General features: G+C 47.5%; 1 protein-coding gene across 1 annotated transcript in view; it reads right to left on the bottom strand.

The window, feature by feature from the left end:
- Window positions 1-21,861, bottom strand: part of USP32 (ubiquitin specific peptidase 32) — a gene marked incomplete at its 5' end in the record, with an annotated part of 115,813 nt that overhangs the window by 26,923 nt on the left and 67,029 nt on the right. The window contains 7 exons of the mRNA XM_015409484.1: window positions 687-860; window positions 1,188-1,293; window positions 3,949-4,087; window positions 4,974-5,048; window positions 7,701-7,782; window positions 10,812-10,966; window positions 20,145-20,304. Of these exons, the coding sequence (XP_015264970.1) occupies window positions 687-860; window positions 1,188-1,293; window positions 3,949-4,087; window positions 4,974-5,048; window positions 7,701-7,782; window positions 10,812-10,966; window positions 20,145-20,304 (891 nt within the window). The remainder of the gene's footprint in view (window positions 1-686; window positions 861-1,187; window positions 1,294-3,948; window positions 4,088-4,973; window positions 5,049-7,700; window positions 7,783-10,811; window positions 10,967-20,144; window positions 20,305-21,861) is intronic.

The raw sequence follows: 21,861 nt of genomic DNA on the forward strand, positions 1-21,861 counted from the left end.
GCTTGACCACTGAGTGATGGGTCTGGGTCTTGCTGGGGGAGGAAAGTGCCTGGGCAGGAAAACTGCAGATGGAGGCCCACCTAGCTGAGTGTTCCTTCAGACCTAAAGACGATGAGTCCTACAGACAGAAAACTGGCCATGTCGGATCTCCATAGACAGATCCAAATAATCTCTTGGGTTTTTATTTCCCCAAGGGGAGGTCTCCATTGCTTCTGTATCCCAGTATGCCTTGCTACAACCAGAGGGACTTTTTAAAAAAATGGAAGAGGCATAATCTAATCTGCAAAACATCTCCTCCATGCCATTTTAAGACTGCAGACCAGGGCTTCTATCATATGCAACGACTCCTTCTCCTTCTCCCTTCTCTCCCCTCCTTCTCCTAGTTTTGGATTTTGCTGACTTCAGGCCTGAAACTAAAGCTCCTATCTTGAAAGCAGACAAAGTGCCTTGTAATTTGTGGGGGATGATCCTAGTAAGACCAAAAGGTTACTGCTGCTCCTCCAACGTCTTTGAGCATTCTGCTTCTTGCTGCCCTGGGACATGCAAAAATCTGGAGTCAGACCTGATATTTAACACCCACATTAATGCAGCTAAAAAGAACTCTGACGGGTTTCCTTAGACGATACAGAGAAGGCGACAGTCAAGAGGAAGGGGAAGGCATACGCCACAACCCTCCAGCCACATACCTCTGCGGCTACTTCCCAGTCTGGCCGTCCGTCACTGTCTTTCAGTTCTACATATGGCTTATCATGAACTCTGTTCAGATCCTCGTGAAGACCATCCAGGAGAAAAGCCAGGAGCTCTTGTGAGTCTTGCTGCTGGAAGCCATTAAACCTGGGTGCGTATTTAGCTATTGTCCACTGCAAAATGAAGCAAACACAACTAAGGGCTCGGTTGTTAGGCGGTCTCATCCTCCGCAACTCAATCACAATAAAATTCAAGGCCAATTCAAAAACACACATTCTCCCATATTTTTGACTCTCGAGTGGTGCTCTGGACTGTATCACAATCCCCTTTTCTTCTTGTTTGAATTGAAGTCAGAGCAACTTTGAAGTGTTTTGGTCGCTGCATTATGTAAAAGCGGCTCCGATTCAGGATTCTAGAATTAAAACTAAAATGTGAACAACTGGGTGTCGAGGGAAGAAGAGTCTCCATTTGCTATTATGTGAATCACACACAATTCTTACCCGCAGTTTCAAAGGAGCAATGTTCTTTTGAGTTCCACTCCACAGTTCTTGAATCAGATCTCCATAGCACTTGGCCATATGCCCCTTCATACCTATTGGGTTCGTCCTAGAATTCATCAGAGAAGGTAATAAAGCCATTTAGTTATCAGCTGCATTTTTCAATCAAAGAACCAAAAGGCACAAAGAACCAACCTATACATTATATATTTATTCTAAACATTTACTGGCCCCCTTCCTTCCTTACGGAGCTCAAGGCAGCTTACAATATATAAATAAAATGGAGTACAAAAAAAATACAAAAAATGAAAATTTGAAAATAACAGATTAGGATGGCTTTAAACAAATGCGGTTTGGTGTAGTGGTTAAGTGTGCGGACTCTAATCTGGGAGAACCAGGTTTGATTCCCCACTCCTCCACTTGCACCTGGCTGGATGACCTTGGGCAAGCTGTAGTTCTGGCAGAGCTGTTCTTGAAAAAGAGCAGTTCTCTCAGAGCTCTCTCAGCCCCGCCTGCCTCACCGGGTGTCTGTTGTGGGGAGGGGAAGGGAAAGGGGTTTCTAAGCCGCTCTGAGACTCAGAGTGAAAGGCGGGGTATAAATTCAATCTCCTCCTCCTCCTCTTCCAAATAAAACTGTCTCCAGCTGCCTCCTAAAGATCAAAAGTGAGGGGGCCAGTTCCGCAGAATAAGGTGGCAAAATTCCAAAGGGTACCTCTTCAATATCCAGGAGAATTGAAAGCATTCGTGTGTGTGTGCGTGTGCATGAGAGAGCACGAGAGATCCACTGCATCAAAAGCCTCCCCTGCGTGATGAGAACTATAACATCAGGGAAAGCTTCAGGTGAGCAGCTGTGTTGGTCTGAAGCAACAGAACAAAGTTGGAGTCCAGGGGCACCTTGAAGACCAACAAAGTTTTATGCTGGGTGTAGGCTTTCGTGTGCATGCACACTTCTTTATTAAGTTTCTTTGCATTTTCTCTACATGCAGACTTTGCTTTTTTTTTTAATGAGCATGAGCATTAAAAGCATATGTAATGACATATCTCTCCCCTATCCCATTTCTGAAGGTGTGTGCAAAGCAGTATTCTATCACTTAGGCCTGTGCAGGAGAGCTCGAAGGAGACAAAGCACTCACCCGAACTGACAAGCTGTCTTTCAGCTCCAGGGGAAGATACATTTACCAAGGCATTTTTTTTGTTAACTGATTAAGATATTCTCTCTCGATTGATCTTTAGCGTATATTTTGGTGGTGTTTCAATACCTCCTTTCAGGGGTCATTTCCTGCAGGAGCACACAGGAGCGGAGCTCCGGCAGTAAAGAGCCCAGGGGGCGGGCACATGCAACAAGCCCCACCCCCTGCTCCCAGCAGCCCTCAGTCAGAGCAAGAAGCAGCCAGGTAAGCTGCAGAGCTCCCTCTGCCCCCCCCAGTCCAAAACAGTCCAGTGGCACCTTTAAGACCAAGTTTTATTCAGGTACAAGCTCTCCCTCCTCTGCGAGGACAGATCTGCACGTCCCCCCCACCCCGATAGCTAGCAATCCAAAACAGTCCAGTGAAGCCTGAGTGGTGGGTGTTGCCTTCTGACACACCTCCAGTGATGTCAGGGGGTGTGGCACATGCAAATAAGTGATGCTAATGAGTTCCTGCACCTCTTTTTCTACAAAATGACCCCTGCCTCCTTTCAATGTATTACTTCGGAAACAATGGTTGGCAATGGAGGACTATTTATTGCCACCTTGACTGGTTTTAATTTCATGTTTATTATTTGTGGTTTTAATTATTTTTAAAATTTTAATTATATTTAATTATATATCAACTGTATTTTTAATTGTTTATAGTGTTGTAAATTGCCCAGAACCTGCTCTGCTTCATAAGTTTAAGTTTAGTAAAATAAATATTTATTTATTTATTTAATGACTACCCCACCCTCCTCACCATAGGAGGCTCAGGGCGGTTTACATGGGATATTACCCAGCTAAAACAAATATAGATAAAATCATAAACAATATAAGTATAAAACAATTACAAAGTGCTAGTGCTAAGAGGTTAGCTCAGAGGTTAAGTTAGCTCAGAGGTTAAGATGCTGAGCTTCTGAGCAGAAGGTCGGTAGCTCAGCAATTCGAGACCCGAGCGCTGCATGACAGAGTGGGCTGCCGTCTCTGGCCCCAGCTCCTGCCAACCTAGCAGTTCGAAAGCCAGAAATTGCAAGTAGATAAATAGGTACCGCTTTGGTCAGTTTTGACTAGCATTCGAGCAAGGGAAACCTTTACCGTTACCTTTTAGTGCTAAGATGATTCATGTGCGATGGCGGGCATGAGCAGCATCCAACAGAACAAACAATCAGCTACCATCGTAGTCTGGGTTATGTATGGCTGTTAATAATACTATTAGTATTAATGTTAATGTTGATGTTAATATTGGGTCCAGGGCCTCAATTTGTATGGTGCGGCTCCCTAGTCGAAGGCCTGGTGGAAGAGCTCTGTCTTACAGGCCCTGTGGAACAGTAAAAGGTCCCGCAGGGCCCTGATGTCTTCCAAGAGCCCGTTCCACCAGTACGGAGCCAGGACAGAGAATGACTTGCCCTGCTTGCCTGGAGCCATCCTCGTCATGGTCTGGCCAACCTTGCTCTTCATCATGCGTTAAACATTTCACATGCGCCCGTATTTACATCCACGTAACTATATACTGTGAGCTGCCTTGAATGGCCGTTATAGCCGTAAAATTTCCCAGCCCTCAGAGCTGCGGATTGTTGTAACAAGGTCATTTACCTGTTCAGCTCATAGAGGTGTCTGCCCGAGATGAAATACCGCGTGAGGGGCTGTGTGTTGCTGACGCACTGGATGCTGGAATTCATGAAGCAGGTGTTCCCGAGGTTGCTCAAGCCGGTAGCGCCCTTTTCAGTAGGAACTGGGGAAAGCAAAAGAGCAGAGCTGGGCTTGCCGTGGGTATATTTGGCCAGGAGACAGGAATGGGGGGGGCGCGGGGGAGAGTCGTGGGGAAAGGGATCGGGGTTAGCCACGCAAGCGCCACAGGCTGACCACCTCTCCTCTACAGCCCTCCCCAGCTGACCGTAAAGCCCCGGCATCTCAGTGTTCCGAAAATCAGAAACTCTGACTTGGGCAGGATAAGTCCACACCAGCAAGTAGGAGGTCTTTGTGCTCAATATATGCTGGCAAAAGACTGCAGGGAAGACCTGCTTGAATGGTCACACATGCCAGTGTTTGTGCCTCTCTCCCCCACCACCATACACTCTCTCCAGCACTGCCATGCTAACATGCACACAGTGGCTTGGATTGAATCTGTGGTACACATACACATAGGTTGCCACGGAACCAGAACTGGAGAGGCTTGCAAAGACAAGAGTGACCCCAGTTGTCAGAAGCTGAATGGCCAGAAGCACAGATACCCACCCACTCCCCCACCTTCCACTGACTGTACTAAAAGGGGTGCAATGCTCACCCCTCCCGATCAAACATTCTGGCCTAGTCTACACATGTACTGGAATGGCAAGGGAAACAGACTGTACCACTTCAGGCTGCAAGTGGGGAGAGGCCATTTTTCAAATTCTCTCCTGCGTTTTGTTTTAAAGTAAACAAAGAGCGGGCTGGGCCAGAAGGAACATGTCTTCCTGACTTGCTAGTTTTCCAACTGCAGGGATTTCAAAAAGAATGCGGGTGGGCATCCAGAAATCAGATTCCTCCCTAGCCCTCGGCATTAATACAGCCTGTTCTACCTCCTAGCTGTGTATGTCTACCAGACCTTAACCACTGATTTGTTTCAGGCCAACTCTTACCCTTGTTCCGGTCAATTTTACTGCTGTTTGCTATAAAGGACATCTCCTCCGGCCAGCTCATGTCTTTGTTCCGGACTGAAAGAGATAAATAGTACGAAAGGTTTAGCGAAGATGCACGCCTCAAAATTCAGACTGCAGCTGCAGGAGGAGTTGCAGTCCGCTCAGAAACTCTCCTTCACAAAAAAGCGATTCCAAGGAATAGGTTCCTTTCCAGTCCCCGAGAAACCCTCAAACCTCCATGGATGAGAAAGTTTCTGAACTGAGCTGAGCTGCAAAATGAGTAAGATCTGTATGCCCTAACTCAGAAAAAACGCACACACAAAATGAGACCAAAGGAAATACATTCACAACAGACCACTGTCAGCTTACCTTCAGCCCCAACAGGCAGAAATCGAAGTTCTGAAGTCAAGCCAACGGGTAAAAATGAAGGATTCCTTACACCTATTCCTTCCTCCTGGCCTCCCTTTTCCCAACAACTCCCACTAGGGTGGGTTCCTGCTTTAAGGTGGCCCACTGCAACTCCCCCCCCCCCTTCTCCTTCCTAATCCTATTCTGTATTCAGCTCTTTAGTTATCTTCTCTGGACCCACACACCCCTGACACAAAGAAAAGGAAAGGAGCCCAACTTCTCTAACATCCGAAAAAGCTGGAAGTGGAGAAAACAACTTCAGGCCACACGTTTAAGAAAGGGGGCACGCTTCCTTCTTCTGAAGGGCAGCCGTCCTCCCTTCCTGTATCCAAAGAAATCATTTTCACACCAAGGGGCACAATCCAGAGGGGCAGCCGTGTGAGTCTGCTGCAGCAACAATGATGAAGAATCTGGTGACACCTCAAAGACAAATTCACGGTGGCGTCAGCTTCCACAAGCCAAGTCTATTTTCGCTTGATGCATGGGCAGAGGCAGCACGCGTGTGTGTGTTTGTTTGTGCGTGGGGGGGGGGGTTTGCTACATATTACAAATAGAGGCCAGCAAGTTTCAAGAATGCAAGCGACAGGGTGTGTCCCATCAATCTGGGGAGGACAGATGCTAAGGTGATTTAGTCAAAAGAGTGAAAGATCCAATAAAGAGTGGGTGTGGACCACTACCGTCCGGTGAAGCCAGATTAAGAGTATCAACAGACACTTAGAGAGGGACAAGATTCTAGTGCAGTTGCAGCCAACAAGATTTTCAGGCTGAAAGCTTTCGAAAACTTACACCCTGAACATTTTGTTGGTCTTTAAGGCATGACTGGACTCAAATCTCGCCTTCTACTGCAGGCCCACATGGCTTCGTTCTTCAGTCACACAGTCGAGTCCAATTCTTCGCGACCCCGTGGACCACATCACGCCAGGCCCTCCTGTCCTCCGGAGTTTGCTCAACTTCATGTCTGTTGCATCGATGACACTGTCTAACCATCTCATCCTTTGCTGTCCCTTTCTTCTTTGACCTTCCGTCTTTCCCAGCATCGGGGCCTTCTCCAGTGAGGGCTCCCTTCTCATTTGGTGGCCAAAGTATTTGAGCTTCAGGATCTGGCCTTCCAGGGAACAGTCAGGGTTGATTTCTTTTAGGATTGACTGATTTGATCTCCTTGCAGTCCAGGGGACTCTCCAGAATCATCTCCAGCACCATAATTGGAAAGCATCTATACTTCTGCGCTCAGCCTTCCTTATGGTCCAACTCTCGCAGCCATTGCTTTGACCATATGGGTCTTTTGTTGGCAGGGTGATGTCTCTACTTTTATTAGGCTGTCTAGGTTTGCCATCGCTTTCCTCCCAAGGAGCAGGCGTCTTTTAATTTCATGGCTGCAGTCACCGTCTGCAGTGATCTTGGATCCCAGGAACGTGAAGTCTGTCACTGCTTCCATGACTTCCCCTTCTCTTTGCCAAGGAGTGATGGGGCCAGATGCCATGATCTTAGTTTTTTTGATGTTGAGTTTCAAGCCAACTTTTGTGCTCTCCTCTTTCACCCTCTGCAAGAGGCTCTCTTCACTTTCTGCCAACATGGCTACCCACCTGAAACTCAACAGACTGTCTATAGGGAGCTGGCCACTCCTGGTCGTGAACTCAAGCCTGATCAGTTCAGCTGCTTCACAATTTTTTTAACTCCCAAGCAGGGCAATCTGTAAGTCTGGTTTGGAACCTCATCCACCTACGGCTTACAAGTCCGGGCCTCCTGTCCATAACAAATGTTCTCCTGTCCTGTATTTGTTAAAGTCAGGCAAAAGGCAATAATTCTAGGGAAAAGTTGAAGGCAGTAGGAAAAGAGGAAGACCCAATGTGAGATGGATACAAAGGAAGCCAGGGCCCTCAGTCTGCAAGAGCTGAACGAGGCTGTTAACGACAGGAAGTTTTTGGAAGTCATTAATTCATAAGGTGGCCAGAAGTCAGAAGCGACCTGTCAGCACAAAACACACACTCGTATTTGCTAGTCTTTAATGTGTCACCAGATCCTTGTCCTTTATGCTGAAAGGGTTTAACAAAGATTTGGTACGGAGGATGTGCCATTGCTTAAAATGTCCTAAAAACTCAGCAATACAGGTGAAATTAAAACAACAACAACACACCAAAGGATCTTTGAACAACTCTGGTACTAAGAGAACAATTTATGGGGGGAAATATCGGACAGGTGCAAAAGTACCCAACAGGCACTATTTCCACATAACAGCCCCTGCAGACGTACTTCTGAGATAACAACTGAAACCAGCACCTGCCTCAGAATCTGCAACTGGGTCCTTTATTTATCTTTTACCTTCTATTATTAAATGCTGCTCATCTTGTATGCTCAGGTACTCCAGCGTGTGGTCCTCATCGTCCAGGAGAGTAAGGTAGTTCTGCAGAGGAAAAACAGACTATCAACACAAGGTAAAGGTAAAGGTTTCCTTTGCTCGGAAGCCAGTCGAATCCAACTCTAGGGGGCAGTGCTTATCTCCATTTCCAAGCCGAAGAGCCAGCACTGTCCGAAGACTTCTCTATGGTCATGTGGCCGGGATGACTAAACGCCGAAGCGCACGGAACACTGTTACCTTCCCACTGAAGCAGTACCTATTTATCTACTTGCAATTTCTTGCTTTTGAACTGCTAGGTTGGCAGGAGCTGGGGCCAGAGACAGGAGCTCACTCCGTCACGCGGCACTCGGGTCTTGAACTGCCGAGCTACTGACCTTCCGGTCTGCAGCTCAGGGTCTCCCTTTGTAGATGTGACAGAAAGGGAAGGGGCAGGCAAACCCCTGTCTGTCGTGTCAAGTGGCGGACAAGTGTGCGTTGTAATGCTTAGCTTCAGACTTTTTGTCACATTACTTTGGCAATCATGTACATCCAACAACCTGTTTTAAGGGGTGCAGTCTGTCAACTCGGACGATCACTGTAACTTTAGCTGCAACAAACTAGGACTTAGAATCAGAGAATCATAGAGTCGGAAGGGATCTCCAGGGTCACCTAGTCCAACGCCCTGCACAATTCAGGAAATTCAGAAATACTTCCCCTCCACACACACCCAGCGACCCCTGCTCTATGCCCAGAAGATGACAAAAAAAAAACACTTCTCGATCACTGGCCAGGAGAAAAATTGCTTCCTGACCCCAAAGTGGTGATCAGCATTTCCCTGGGTGTGTAAGAAAGGGCCACAAGAACCTGCAAAATCCACTCTGAGCACGGCTGTAGGTTCTGAGTGACCAGCCAAACAAAAAGCAGGGGGTTTTCGGCTCAGACCTCCTGCTAAACCGGTCCCCCGTGGGGTGCCCACGGGTGCCACGGTGCCTGCCAGGTGTTCTTAGGAAGTGGGCAAGGCCAGGTAGGGCTTTTGCCCAGCAAGGCTTCTGATTGGCTAATGGTGATTTGACTGGCTGGGCGGATTTTTTAAAAAAAGTTTCTTTGCCACCACAGCACAGGAATCTTCGCTCTGTGACTGAAGGTAATCTGCGTAAGGATTAAAGCGGTCACTGCATCTATTAGTTTCCCTTTCCTTTGCTTCCTCAGAAAGCTGTTAAATATACCATGCTGTGTTGCCAGTGTGGCTTTGTGCACTCAGTTTGGTCAGCCATCATTGGAAGCTAGGGCATGGATACCTGTGGGTAATCTGGGCCTAGAGCTACTTTTTTTCTGCTAATGACTACCTGGCCTTACCGAAGGAGGATTCTGATAAATCATCATGGCTTAGGAGCATGGACAAGAAATTGTCAGCTGCTGGTTTTACTACAGAATCTATCCAGGAACTGGGGCTTCTTGAATCAGTAATTACAATTTTAAAAAATGGATTAGGCAGATTGATTATAATAGTTCTATTTTTCCTGCTCAACGAGTTAGTTCATCACAATATTTTGGAATACTTCCCCTTGATTCTCTTCCTTCCTATACTTATCATTTGATCTCGCCTGGTCTTCTTAAGGCTTTTAAGGTAAAGGTAAAGGTTCCCTTGCTCGAAAGCCAGTCGAATCCGACTCTAGGGTTGTGGTGCTCATCTCCGTTTCAAAGCCGAAGAGCCAGCGCTGTCCGAAGACGTTTCTGTGGTCATGTGGCCAGCATGACTAAACACCAAGGTGCACGGAACGCTGTTACCTTCCCACCAAAGTGGTACCTATTTATCTACTTGCGATGTCTTGCTTTCGAACTGCTAGGTTGGCAGGAGCTGGAACTAGAGATGGGAGTTCACTCCATCATGCAGCACCCGGGTCTCGAACTGCTGAACTACTGACCTTCCACAGCCTGCAGTTCAGCATCTTAACCACTTGAGCCACCACAGCTCCTTAGGGCTTTTATTCTTGCTTAAATGAATACCCATTCAATAAGGTTTACGAGAGGCCGCTTTTTGCATCTTCCCTACTGACAGAATTTGATTTTGCTCCCTCGCTAAAACAGATACCATATCTCATTTTCTATTCTAATGTCCTCGATATAACTTATGATGTCGCTTTATTCTACCATGGTTGGTGAATTTCTACGACCCTAATCCAAGCAGGGTGGTCCCCTTCCTACTCTCAGATCAAAATCCTTATATAACTTTTGATGTGGAATAAAATGGGGGGGGGGAGGTTGGTCTTAAGCACAGGGCTCCCCCTCCATCCCTGGAATAAAACAGGGTTTTTTTGTCTTTTTCTGGTGTGCTGCCCCTGGCTCCCACCCCCCAAGAAAAAGTGTACTTCTACCTGAAATAAAACGTTGCTGGTCTTCTGAAAAATTCCACCAGATGCCATTTTCCCCCCTCTCTGTGTCTCTCTTCCTCCCCCTCCCTCCCCAGAGGAGGAGGGGGGGGAGGAGGAGGGGGGAGGGAGGAGGAGCCCTCAGCCAATGGAGGGAAGGCTTTCTTTCTCTCCTCTACCAAGCAGGAACTAGGAGAGACTGGGGGAAAGGTGCTGCGACATTAGAAGCAGGAAGCAGCACAGAGCCTGCTGCTCTCGGGCCGGATTGCAGCCCTGTGTGGGCCTGATACGGCCTGCGGGCCATATCTTTGACACCCCTGGTATAAATGAAATTTCAGACTGCTACACTGCTCAAGGCACTGAGCCATACAGCTTTTATTGGACAAACGGAAGGAACGGAAGGTAAGCTGTGGCAATAATTTTGTGGCTGGCTCCACTTCCTGTGGCAGCTATTTTGTGGCAGCCATTCTGCGGCTCTGCCAACCATGCCATGTCAGAATTCCAAAGGTGCCCGCGGGCTCAAAGGGGTTGGGGACATGGGGTTTGACAAGAGCCCGTCAGAAGACAAAGCACTTAGCAAGCCCTTGCCTCCCTTGGCATAAGTAATTCTCGCACAAACCAAAGCTTTGCTTTGTCATCATTTGGTCCCAACTTTCAAACGAGATAGTGAATACCTCCCCAGCCCTCGATGTGCGCTGGTTCCTCCCACAAATGCTCTCCTGTTACCTCGCTGTTGTACAGCCACAAGCGCATGTCCTCTTCCTTGATCCGCAGCCTCTGCGACAGGTACTCGTGGATCTCCTTAATGGTCTGCATGCGACTGAAGCAGCCCGTGTAGGCCAAGACTCTCTTCAAGGGAGCGCTGGGAGAGGGCACGTTCCCTGAGTTTGCAAGAGGGCAAAGGAGGCCGTTAGGGGAAGGTGGGGAAGAGGACGCCAAGGTGCTTGGCTCACAGGTGGCCACGGACAGAACCAACTCCTTAAACTCCAGTTTTATACGCCTGGGCCCTGTAAGTTCCTAGTGCCTTAAGAACTGTTTCCGACAGTCCCTTTCTCCCGCTGGGCATCGTAAGCAAGAAGAAACTGTTGGAAGAGGCACAACTACAGAACTGACAGGTGAGGGTCTGATACACAGAGAAGATTGGAGGTTGATGTCTCATGGTATGCAAGAGAGCGACTGGTGCACCAGTGCATTCACTGGACGGCCACTCTCTTGCCAGCCTTGGTCTCCCCCTTCTGTAATACAAGGATTATCACAGAAGCCTACCATACTGGGGTGAGGCTGAGGCACAGTGGAAGGGCAATCCGCTTTGCACGCGGACAGTCCCTGGTTCACTCCCTGGCATCTCCACTGGCAAGTGCTGGGAAAGCACTCTCTCTGCCTGGGATTCTTGCTGAAGAGCTGCCACCAGTCAGTGTGGCCCAGGCCGATCTAGAGGGGCCCGGCGCCCGATTTAGTCTAAGGCAACTTCACAAGCTCCGCCCTTGCAGTGGGAGGATCTGTCTCTGCAACCGATCAAGCCGCTCTCGATCTGCACTCATTCGTGGGACTCAAACAGAAGTTCCCTTATGACGGACTTTTTATTGGGCTGTACCATTTCAGGTTGTATTGTATTGAAGGCTTGCCCGTCTGCCTCCCTCATCGCTATAAAATACCCCCGTTTATTTAGAAGTGTTTACACACATCCGCTCGCCAGTACTGCTATCGGAATGACTCCCAATAACTACAGACCACAAAAAAAGGGTCCAACCACCAGGAGTTACATAAAAATCATTAACAGAGATCAAATTGGATGGCCGGGTATGCTACGTGATTTATTATTGGTCATCTTTTTATAGATTTTTCTATCAAGTGCTGCCCTTTACCATCTTCCCCACTGATCTTTTACTGCATGTGATATCTGAAATACTACCTTTGTTGCTTGAATTTGTTCTAAATACAGTTCTGTAATTAGACTCTCTGCTCTGCTATATGGATCAGTCCTGAGTCCGACAGTGCACAGTTAAATTAAAATGTTTTGAAGACAGCTGGAATTTTCCCCAAGTGCAGTGGATAATGCAGTGGTCAGAGTGTTGATCCTTCTAAGCTGGACAGCCTCGTGAGCAAAGATTCTACTTTGTGAGCTACTGGCATTAAAGTTGTGAGCGAGTGATTTGGCTACTGCATACATTAGTTTGCTCTGGAGCCATCCTTCCTGAGCTAAGATGAAAATATATGAGCCGGAGGCTAAGAAACTGTGAGCTAGCTCACACTAACTCAGCTTAGAGGGAACACTGGGGAGAACAAGGTTCAAATCCCCGCTCTGCCATGGAAGCTTGGTGAGTAACGCCTTGGGCCAGCCACACATTCTCAGTCTACCCTACCTCACAGGGTTGTTTTGAGACTGAAAGGGAGGAGAGGAGAGCAACGATAGCCGCTTTGAATCCCCACTGGGGAGAAAGGGAAGGTATAAATCTAGTAAATAAATAAAGGTGCTTCTAGCCACTGCGACAGTAATAAAAAGGCACGAGACCGGCACTAAGAGACCCTGAACAGACACACTGGCAAGTGCCACAGGAGGACCCAAAGGTGGAGATTGTGGAGATAGACCACCTTCTTTGGTGAAGGAATCCCAAGATTTGGAATCCGGGCACCCATAACGGGCAGGGGAGGATCTACTATGAAACTAACAAAGCTTCAGTTTCAGGGCCCCTCAGCCTGGAGGGGCCCTGAAGCAACTTTTTTTTAATGACTGGATTTTTCAAGAACGTTGATGGAGTTTTTTAAAGGGTTTGTTATTAAAATAAGGCTATTTTAGTGACAGAATCAAGTCAATGGGTTGAAGTACTTAATACTGACCTTAGAATATGCTCTAATACCCATTTCATATGGCCTCAAAATGTCCCTGTAATTGGTCAGATTTCTAAATTTTCACGGGGGCTTGCACCCCCCGAACCCCCAGCTGTATGGGCTCGCCAGAATCTATTCGTAACCTACATTTTGGCAGCTGAATCCTGGAATCCTTCGTTGGTACACGGCAGAATATTTCTACAGCTCAGCCCTCAGCCAATCAGAACCATAAAAAGACATCCGGATTCTCAATTCAGGCCCTGTAGGACCTTGTTGGAGGTTGCCCTGTTGTTGCTGGTTGAGAAGGGGCCCCCATAACAGTTCAAGCTTCGGGGTCCCAAAAATGTAGGCCCGCCACTGATCATGGGTGTCCCATCTCTGTTGCTGTCCTGCTTTCCCTTGGAAGATAAGCCCTCCAATGCCAGTCTATACTGATGGGCCAGAGGTGTCAGGTAAGGCTGCTTGTTAGCACCGGCACTGTTTATTTTTTACATAAACAATCTATCTAGCTGGCTTAACACTCCAGAACTCCATCCCCCTAGACTTGCCCATAGGACAGTACCAGTGTTATTATATGCTGATGACAGAGTGCTACTCTCCAGAACCCCTGTAGGATTGAGGAGGGCTCTTGGGAAGCTCTCCTCATACTGTGAAACAGAGTCTCTTACAATCAACTACCAGAAAACCAAGATAGTTGCTTTTGGGCGTAGACTGAAAATTTGGTCCTGGTCGATTAATGGCCATCACATTGAGCAAGTTAATAACTTTAAATATCTTTGGGTAGTCCTGCAGGCCACGGGTTCTAGGCTTCAACATAGTAAGTATGCTGCGGACCAAGGAGAAAGATCTGCAAATAGTATTGCAAAATTCCATTGCTCTCAAGGGGGGTCATATGTTCCCGCAGCCCTTAAATGATATAAAGCCAAGACGCTAGCCCAACTGTTATATGGCTCATTTATGGGGTCACCCAGTTCCTATTTTGCATCTCTAGAAAGAGTTCAGTCTAAGTTCCTAAGATCTATCTTACAGGTCCCTAGATGCGTGTCAAATGCCAGGGTAAGACTGGAGACAGGCTGTTTAAAAGTTGAAGCCTGTGTCCGTATTGTATCAATACATACCTGGCTAAATGGGTATCTCAACCCACAAGGTTTACTCCCTCTGATACTCTGCAACAATTTCCAATCAAATTGGTCTATGTCTGTTCAGAGCTATCTGCTGAAAATAGTTTTTCCCCCCAGGTGCTCTTATCTTTTGGAACAGACCAAGCAAAAATATTAGTTAAGCAGAGAATTGAGGATATAGAATGCCAAACTGATCTTTCCAGCATACAAAACACTAAGATGAGGGCAATTATCAAAAATACTGTGGGTCCAGCCAACTATTTAACATCTCTTGAAGTCAAAGGGCTTAGAAGAGCCTTCACTCTGGCGAGGTGCTCTGCCCTCCCTTCTGCTGTACTTGAAGGAAAATACAAAAATACGCCTTTCTCAGAAAGGCTTTGTACCTGCCCATTAAGGGAGGTTGAGACTACAGAGCACATGTTTTTTAGATGTCCGTATTATAAGGTGGTGCGTAATAAAATCACTCCACTGACTGAACAAATTCCGGGTCTTTCCGAAAAAGCTAGACTTGAGTTTCTTCTATCTGATAGAAACCCCAAAATTACCACCAAGTAGCCAGTTTCTGTATGGTGATACTCAGATCACGGAAACTCTAAGGTAGCTAGTTAGATATAGTTGTTTGATATGAGATTAAATTTTAATTTGCTTTTAATGTGTCACTGATGTATCTTAAAATCTTGGAATATTGTAAAGGTATAATTCTTTTTGTATGACTGGTCTAAGGACTGTAGAAATAAATTGAATTGAATACTGATGGGCAGGCCCATAAACAGCCCCTAAAATTCACCCCTTTGCTACCCAGGCTTGGAGTAACATAAGTAGCATAAGAGAAAAATGGACTGAGTAAGGCCTTTAATTGTGGACACCAGATTAAAGCTAATCCAACAATGAAAACTCAGAAGGCAGCTGTGAGCTGATGAATGACAAAGACAGGAGCCCTTTTAGAACTAGCTAAGAAAAAACACCAGATTACTTAGGACTGAGAGGTGATAAAAACAAGTGCCTGATTCAATTTGTTCAATATTTGAAGAGGACATTACTAAAAGTCATGGGTGGACCTCTCACTTTATGTTACCAGCCAAGGAAGCTCACTGGATGGCTTTGGCCAGTCACTTTTTCTCAGATTATCCTGCCTCAAAGGGCTGTTGTGAGGATACACTGGGGGAAAAGAATAATAATAGTGATAGTCTGAGCTCCTTCATAGGGCATGTGGAATCAAAGTGGGCTAGATTTGATACAGCCCTGCAAATCAGGCAACATGTAAAGCTGAGCTGCTTTAGCTCTTTGGAGCAGACCCACACCGTTCCCAGCCAGAGTCATGCCACCCCCTGGTGCTCACCCCTCCAGCTCGGAGGAACTGCATCACATCATATAGACGTACTACAGCCAGTCACTGTGGTACATGTATGATGCACAGATGAACACATGATGCTGCCATATACTGAATCAGACCATTGGTCTCTCAAAGTCAGTACTGTCTACTCGGATTGGCAGCAGCTCTCCAGGAACTTTTCCACATCACCTACTGCCCGGTCCTTTTAAACGGAGATGCCAGGGATCAAACCTAGGACCTTCTGCATACCAGGCAGATGCTCTACCACTGAGTCACAGCACCTCCATTTATGAGAGTCAGACCACTGGTCTATCAAATGTCAGCGTTGGCTACTTTGACTGGCAGCAGTCCTCCAGGGTCCCAGGGAAAGGTCTTTCAACATCACCTACTGCTTGAAACTGTATTAATAATGGAATCTTTTTATATGGTTTTATGTGGTTTTAACTGTATTTTATGTAGTGACTGTGAGCCGCCCTGAGCCTGCATTGCAGGGAGGGCGGGGTATAAATGTGATTAATAAATAAAAATGAATAAATTGATCCTTTTAACTGGAGATCCCGGGAGCTGTATGGGACCTCCAGCAGGCCAAGCTGATGTTCTGCCACTGAGCCACAGCCCCGCCCCACCCCCAGTCTCCAACCACTTCCCTGTTTTCCTGGTGAGTGGCAGAGCATTTTACCACATCTTACATTTTGACGGTCCTATTTTGGAGGAGAAAACAAATTCATTGTACGTTTTTGGGAAGCTGCAGCAGTTTCTCTAGGGGCTGACTGAACACTGTGCATCCATTATCACCAAGGGTCAGGAGTACACATGCCCCTCTCCTCACAGATTCCTCAGTGCTCTCTTCTCTTCACTGCCACTGTTAGCACCAACATCAGACATGATTCAGAGAGGAAGAAGAGAAGAAATTGGATTTATATCCCACCCTTCACCACCCGAAGGAGTCTCAGAGCGGCTTACAATCTCCTTTCCCTTCCTCTTCCCACAACAGACATCCTGTGAAGTAGGTGGGGCTGGGAGAGCTCTTTCAAGAACTGCTCATGAGAGAACAGCTCTGAAAGAACTTGTAACTGACCCAAGGTCACGCCAGCAGCTGCATGTTGAGGAGTGGGGAATCAAACCCGGTTCTCCCAGACTAGAGTCCGCGCTCCTACCCACTACACCCAACTGATGAGGGTTTCACCCTTCAGCACATTCCAGCCTTGGTCAAAAGCAAGGCCTCACACACTGGTAATTGTTGATGATGGTGCAGATGACAGCTAGAGAGGACTACATTTACACGGGAGGAGGAAGAGGGAGCTCACAGTCCCATCATGACATTGAACCTTCAGTCACACCTAAGGGACTGACGGCACTGAATCTTTCCCCATACCCATGAAGGCAAATGGGGAGGATGCAAGAAAATTCCGACCTGGCAACAAGTGAGTGCCAAGCTGAAATGCCACCCAGCATATTCCCTTTTGTGTTTTCCTCTCCAATATGTTTGCAAGAACGACAAGTTCACAACAGATTTGTTTTTTTAGAAGAATCTGCATTTGCATAATCAATGGCTTGTATCCACTGAGAACCACGAGAGGAGAAAAGCTCATGGAATGGGATTTTCTACCTCCCCTCTCACAGTAGTCCACCATGTGCCCTGGAACACTGCCTCCGGGGTTTAGGGAAGCCTCAGGAGAACAGGACTGGAATTTATGGGTCAGCGCCAGAAGAGAATCAATGGAAATCACTCCCATCCTCCCTTGTTAAGAAGCAGCTTTCTGATAGGAGAAAACAGCTGCTGTGTACAAGCAGATAGGTTCTGTTCACATCTTAAACCAGGGGTCCCCAACGTGCTGCGCCCACCAACACCTCCCCTGGTCCCATCAAGTGCTTTTAGAAGGTGGGCATGGCCAGGTGGGGCTTTTGTCCAGCAGGGCTTCTGATTGGCATCCTGTTAAACAGAACTTCTGCCGAAACGTTGAAGGGTTACTATTAGAGTTATACATAACCTATTATGTGGCTGACTTTGCCATTTTGCAGTTGCACCCACCAACCTGTATTAGAATTCCAAAGGCTCAGAATCATTGAGGACCCCTGTCTTAGATAATTACTTTAAATATACAGTTTGATATATCTGATAAACAGTTTGCATGCAACTGTAACTCAAGAGCAAAAAAATTCAGCAACTGCTCTGTAAGTCAGCAAAGCAGCTCTCCTTTACCTTGACACACCAAGCAAAGGATTCTCTCTCAATGACACACACGCACATGCACACACACAAAAAGCATTTTTCTGCAACTAAAGAAGAGAGGATTAGGAATAAGATTACAGCAAGAAAGCGTACAGGGTGGGGACACTCAAGTTGATTTTTAATGATCAGTGCAGAGCGAAAAAACAATTCCAAATTGTGATCCAATACACCACGCGGGGAGGGGGGGGGACCCACAAATTTGAATTTAGAAATTCGACATGTTCAGTGCAAAACAGCTCCCACCTCAGGATGCAGAGTTAAGATTTTGATGGCCCACTGGCAGATTTTTTCCGTAGAAATCTGATCAAGCAAACAGCTCCTGATTATAAAGGATTGGGGGAAGGCGGTGCTTGCAACACACCTTTTCCTCTTACAGGCTGGCAGAACAAGAGGTTAAGACAGACATCCTGGAGATTTTGGCTTGAGTACAGAAGCAAACTCTTATTAAGAAGGTCTGTGTGTCAGCAAGAGCCTCCTTTCCAGAAGCCTGATGTGCTGAATTAGCACTAGTGATTACAGGAATCTAGTGGGTCTTGAGTGCCAATATCACTCTGGGTGCTGCAAAGACCAGAGAGGGCTGGCTGTCAGACAATGTTTCTCTTCCTGGCAGGTATATGTGTGGTGAGGGTCACGTGGGAATGCAAAATCCACATGGATTCCACACAGCTGGTGCCAGCAGATGGCAGAGCCTGGCAGCAGCAGGCAGGCGGGGAAGGGGAACTGACGTTTAAGGGCACCACACAATCCCCAACCCAGCCTTGCCTCTACAAGAATTTTGCAGCTTCCAGTACCCCTTCCTAGGCTCTGCTGGGCTCAGCTTTGTCTACATCGTAGGGCAGTCACAAGAATTAAAAGGGGGACGCTGCACGCTCATTGCCCTCAGCTCCTTGGAGCAAGGGCAGGATTCAAGTGCAAGCAGTTTTTCAAAACCTGTTTGTGGACGCCGAATCAAACAGAACAAAATAGTCATGGTCACAAAATCACAAAAGCTCCTACATCCAGGCATCTTCCTTTCTAGCAGCATGGCATGATTTATTATTAGGCCTGTGATTTTTAGCTAATTCACTGGGGTTTAAAAACTCTGGATCGATTAAAAAATATTGCATCCTCCCATTAATCTCATCACCCAGGGCTTTGGTTTAATTCAGTCATTTATTTAAAAAACTCTGGATGGCAAGCAGCATCTCAGGAGAGCGATTCCCCCGTGTCTTTCCCCAAAGGGTATCAGCTGCGGCATGTGAGCTACCTAACAAGCTACCGCCATTTCGGAAGAGGCATTCCTTCCTACATCTCATGCCGGACAATATGCCTCTCATTAAAGGATATCTGCTGTGACACAACAGACATCTATGTGAGAAGTTACTTCTTCCTTGTAATGCCGGGAGAATGAAATAGGACAGAGCAGGCAAAGCCCTGAAGGGGTAGAATGGATTGCAGGCACAGGATTATGCAAACCAAACACTGTGTTTGGCAAGGTTTCCCTGTGCTGGTTTTCTATCAGAAAGGAGCGTTTAATATAGGAGAATTCCAAAATGTGCTTTTCCCACAGTCCTCTCCTGGCAGACTGTACATTTCGTTCCAGCAGCTCATTCTCTTGCATGTGCGAACAAGGCCCTTTTCTCTGGGATGGAGTCATTGGAATAAACTGATTGAGTTAAGACACCTAAAGTCTGCCTTTATCAGTCTGCATGCTGGCTCTTCTATAAGGAAAAAACCCAGCCTCCGACTGTAACACGACACTCCTGCATTCTATGCTGGCATAATCAACTCAGGGGGGTCAGTTTACCTGTCCAGCAAAATCAACTGATAATGCTTTTCTGGAATGATCCCACTTGGGCTTGGTTCACACGTGCAGGAGAATGACAGGATACAACACTGAAGTGACAGACCAGACGGCAAAGGGGGGGGGGGGGGGACTCCAAAGTTGAAGACTCTTTGCATTGAAAAAACGTCCCTGCAAACAGAAAGCTAGCTCCGCAGGGAGAAAGGGCCTCCTCCCTCTCTCTGAAGGGAGCTTTTTAAGAAAAGGGAATGCTCCAAAGCATGATTCCCCACCCCCGTGCATAGTTTGACATGCAGCAGCATGTTCTACCACCTCTTTGTATAATCCAGCCCTCAGTCTGCAGACGAGGCACCGTCTAGTTGGCTGCTCCGTCATAAAGAGCCCAAACGGCTCACGACCTGCTGGGCCTTCTGTATGCAGGGAGTCTATGGCTGAACGCTCCAAAATGCAACCTGACCACTACAGTGGTATAGCCACCAGTAAGAGGCTGCGCCACTCCATTTAGCTAGTAGCAGTATAGTTGGGTGATTTTTTTTTTTAACAAGGAAAGCAAGCGCCATTAACATTGTGTGACCTTTGATAAGAGTTTAGCAATGGAGAGGTGTTGGGTGGAGGAAGTGAAGGAACTTATCCGCCACCAGCCCCGCTTCCAGATCTCATGGGGACCACTTGCAAGCAGCACGGTAGCCAAAGCCTCAGGCCGCGTGGGCAGCGGTGCCCGTCTCCTGTCAGGGGGTTCTTGCTGTATTCTTAACGTTACCTCTCGGCAAATGGTGAGGAAACTTTCTCAGGCTCATCATACCCAGGTTCACCCAGATGTTGGACTGCTGCGCCCGGGTGGCGGGCTGCTGCCTCAGGAAGAGCAGGTAGCGGGGGAAGAGCTCCAGCTCGGGCTGGTTTGTCTTGCTGTTCCGGATCACCTGGGGAGGGAAGAGTGAGGGTGGCTTTACTTGGAGAGCCCTGCGGGTTTTTGAAACGTTCAGTTGATTGCCTGGCAAAGATCCCAAGCCAAACAAGCGGCCCACTGGCTGATGGACTCAGCTGCTACAAGGAAAGCCCGCAGACCACATGTCTCCAGGCAGCTGCACTGGAAAAGACCGCAGAGAGCTGCCGCCAGTCTGCACTGGGGTGGAAAGTTCTTGGGGGGGGGGGAACATGCATTGCAGGTCCCAGATCATTCCATTGCTGACCTAAGAGTGGCAGTCCTCAGACAGAGAAGCTTTCAAGGGGAGATTGCAATGTGAGATTGTAGAACCTGAGTTCATTCACAAAGTCAGAACAATGGACCTTCCAGGGCTGAACAGGGACGCGGGATTCTTATCTTACTATAGATGTCCCCAAGCATTTCTGCTCTGGTCTAACCAAGCTAATTACAATGTACATTGAACCTTTACACTCTGAGTTCCTTTCCTGCAACACCCCTCCCACCTTCTGACTGGGGTACAAGGACTCAGATCTCCATTCTGACTTGTATCTGATGAAGAGAGCTTTGACTCTTGAAAGCTTATGCCCTGAAAAAGTTTGTTCGCCCCTAATGTGCTACTGGACTAAAACGTAGCTATGCACTGCATGGGTAATCCCCCCTCCCCCCAGCTCAGCAGTCTACATATTTTGCGTGCAGAAGATCTCCAGTCCAACCCCTGGCACCTCCCATCTGGGAGAGCCAATCTAGCACAGAACTCAAAGTGGGTCTCGTCCCTGGAAAGGCTGAAGGCAGCTGTTAGCCAAGGCCATGTGACTGGGGCACAGATCAAGACAGGGCCAGCCCATTCCTTTGCCTGGCAACCTGCGTGCCCAGATCCACACAACTGACATGCAGCAAAACAGTGGCGTGGCGTTCCAACAATCTCACAGCAGCTGGCTCAAGCCACTCCTGCAGATGGCAATCCTCTGCTGAGAGCTTTTGAACTGATTACAGAGCAGGGATTGAACCGAGAGCTTTCTGCATTGGGGGACCTGTACTCTACTGCTTGGCGCACACACACACACACACACACCCCAAATTAAAATGGATTGGGCAAAGCACATCCCTGGTGTTTCTTGCGACACACATGGCCTTTTGCAGGCCGGGAAAGATGCTAGTTTCCATGGAGAATGTGTGGGCGAAGTCGAGTGGCAAAGCTGGGTCTTTTGGTGCTCCAAAGGAAGAGTCAGCATCAGAGCTTCAACAGGCTGCCTGCATCTCTCTTTCCTCACTGGCTAAATGTTGTCTGGCTCTGGTTAATCCCCCCCCCCCTTTACAGCCATCACGAAAGACAGCGACACACAATGCTATTTTGTGCTATTATCGAAACAAGGAAGGCGTCTTCATGATTCAGAGCCAGTCTGCTGAAGGGTGATGGCGGGGAGGGAGAGGAAGCTACCAAAACTGCTTGGCGGAGGAGTTCCAGGACCCCTGTAGCAGCAGCTATCACATCGCCAACCTTTCCCTGCTGAGTGTGCGTGCACATAAAAGCTCATACCTTGAACTGAACTTC

Source organism: Gekko japonicus, unplaced genomic scaffold (genome assembly GCF_001447785.1).
Source record: "Gekko japonicus isolate JY-2015 unplaced genomic scaffold, Gekko_japonicus_V1.1 scaffold959, whole genome shotgun sequence".
Lineage (NCBI taxonomy): Eukaryota > Metazoa > Chordata > Lepidosauria > Squamata > Gekkonidae > Gekko > Gekko japonicus.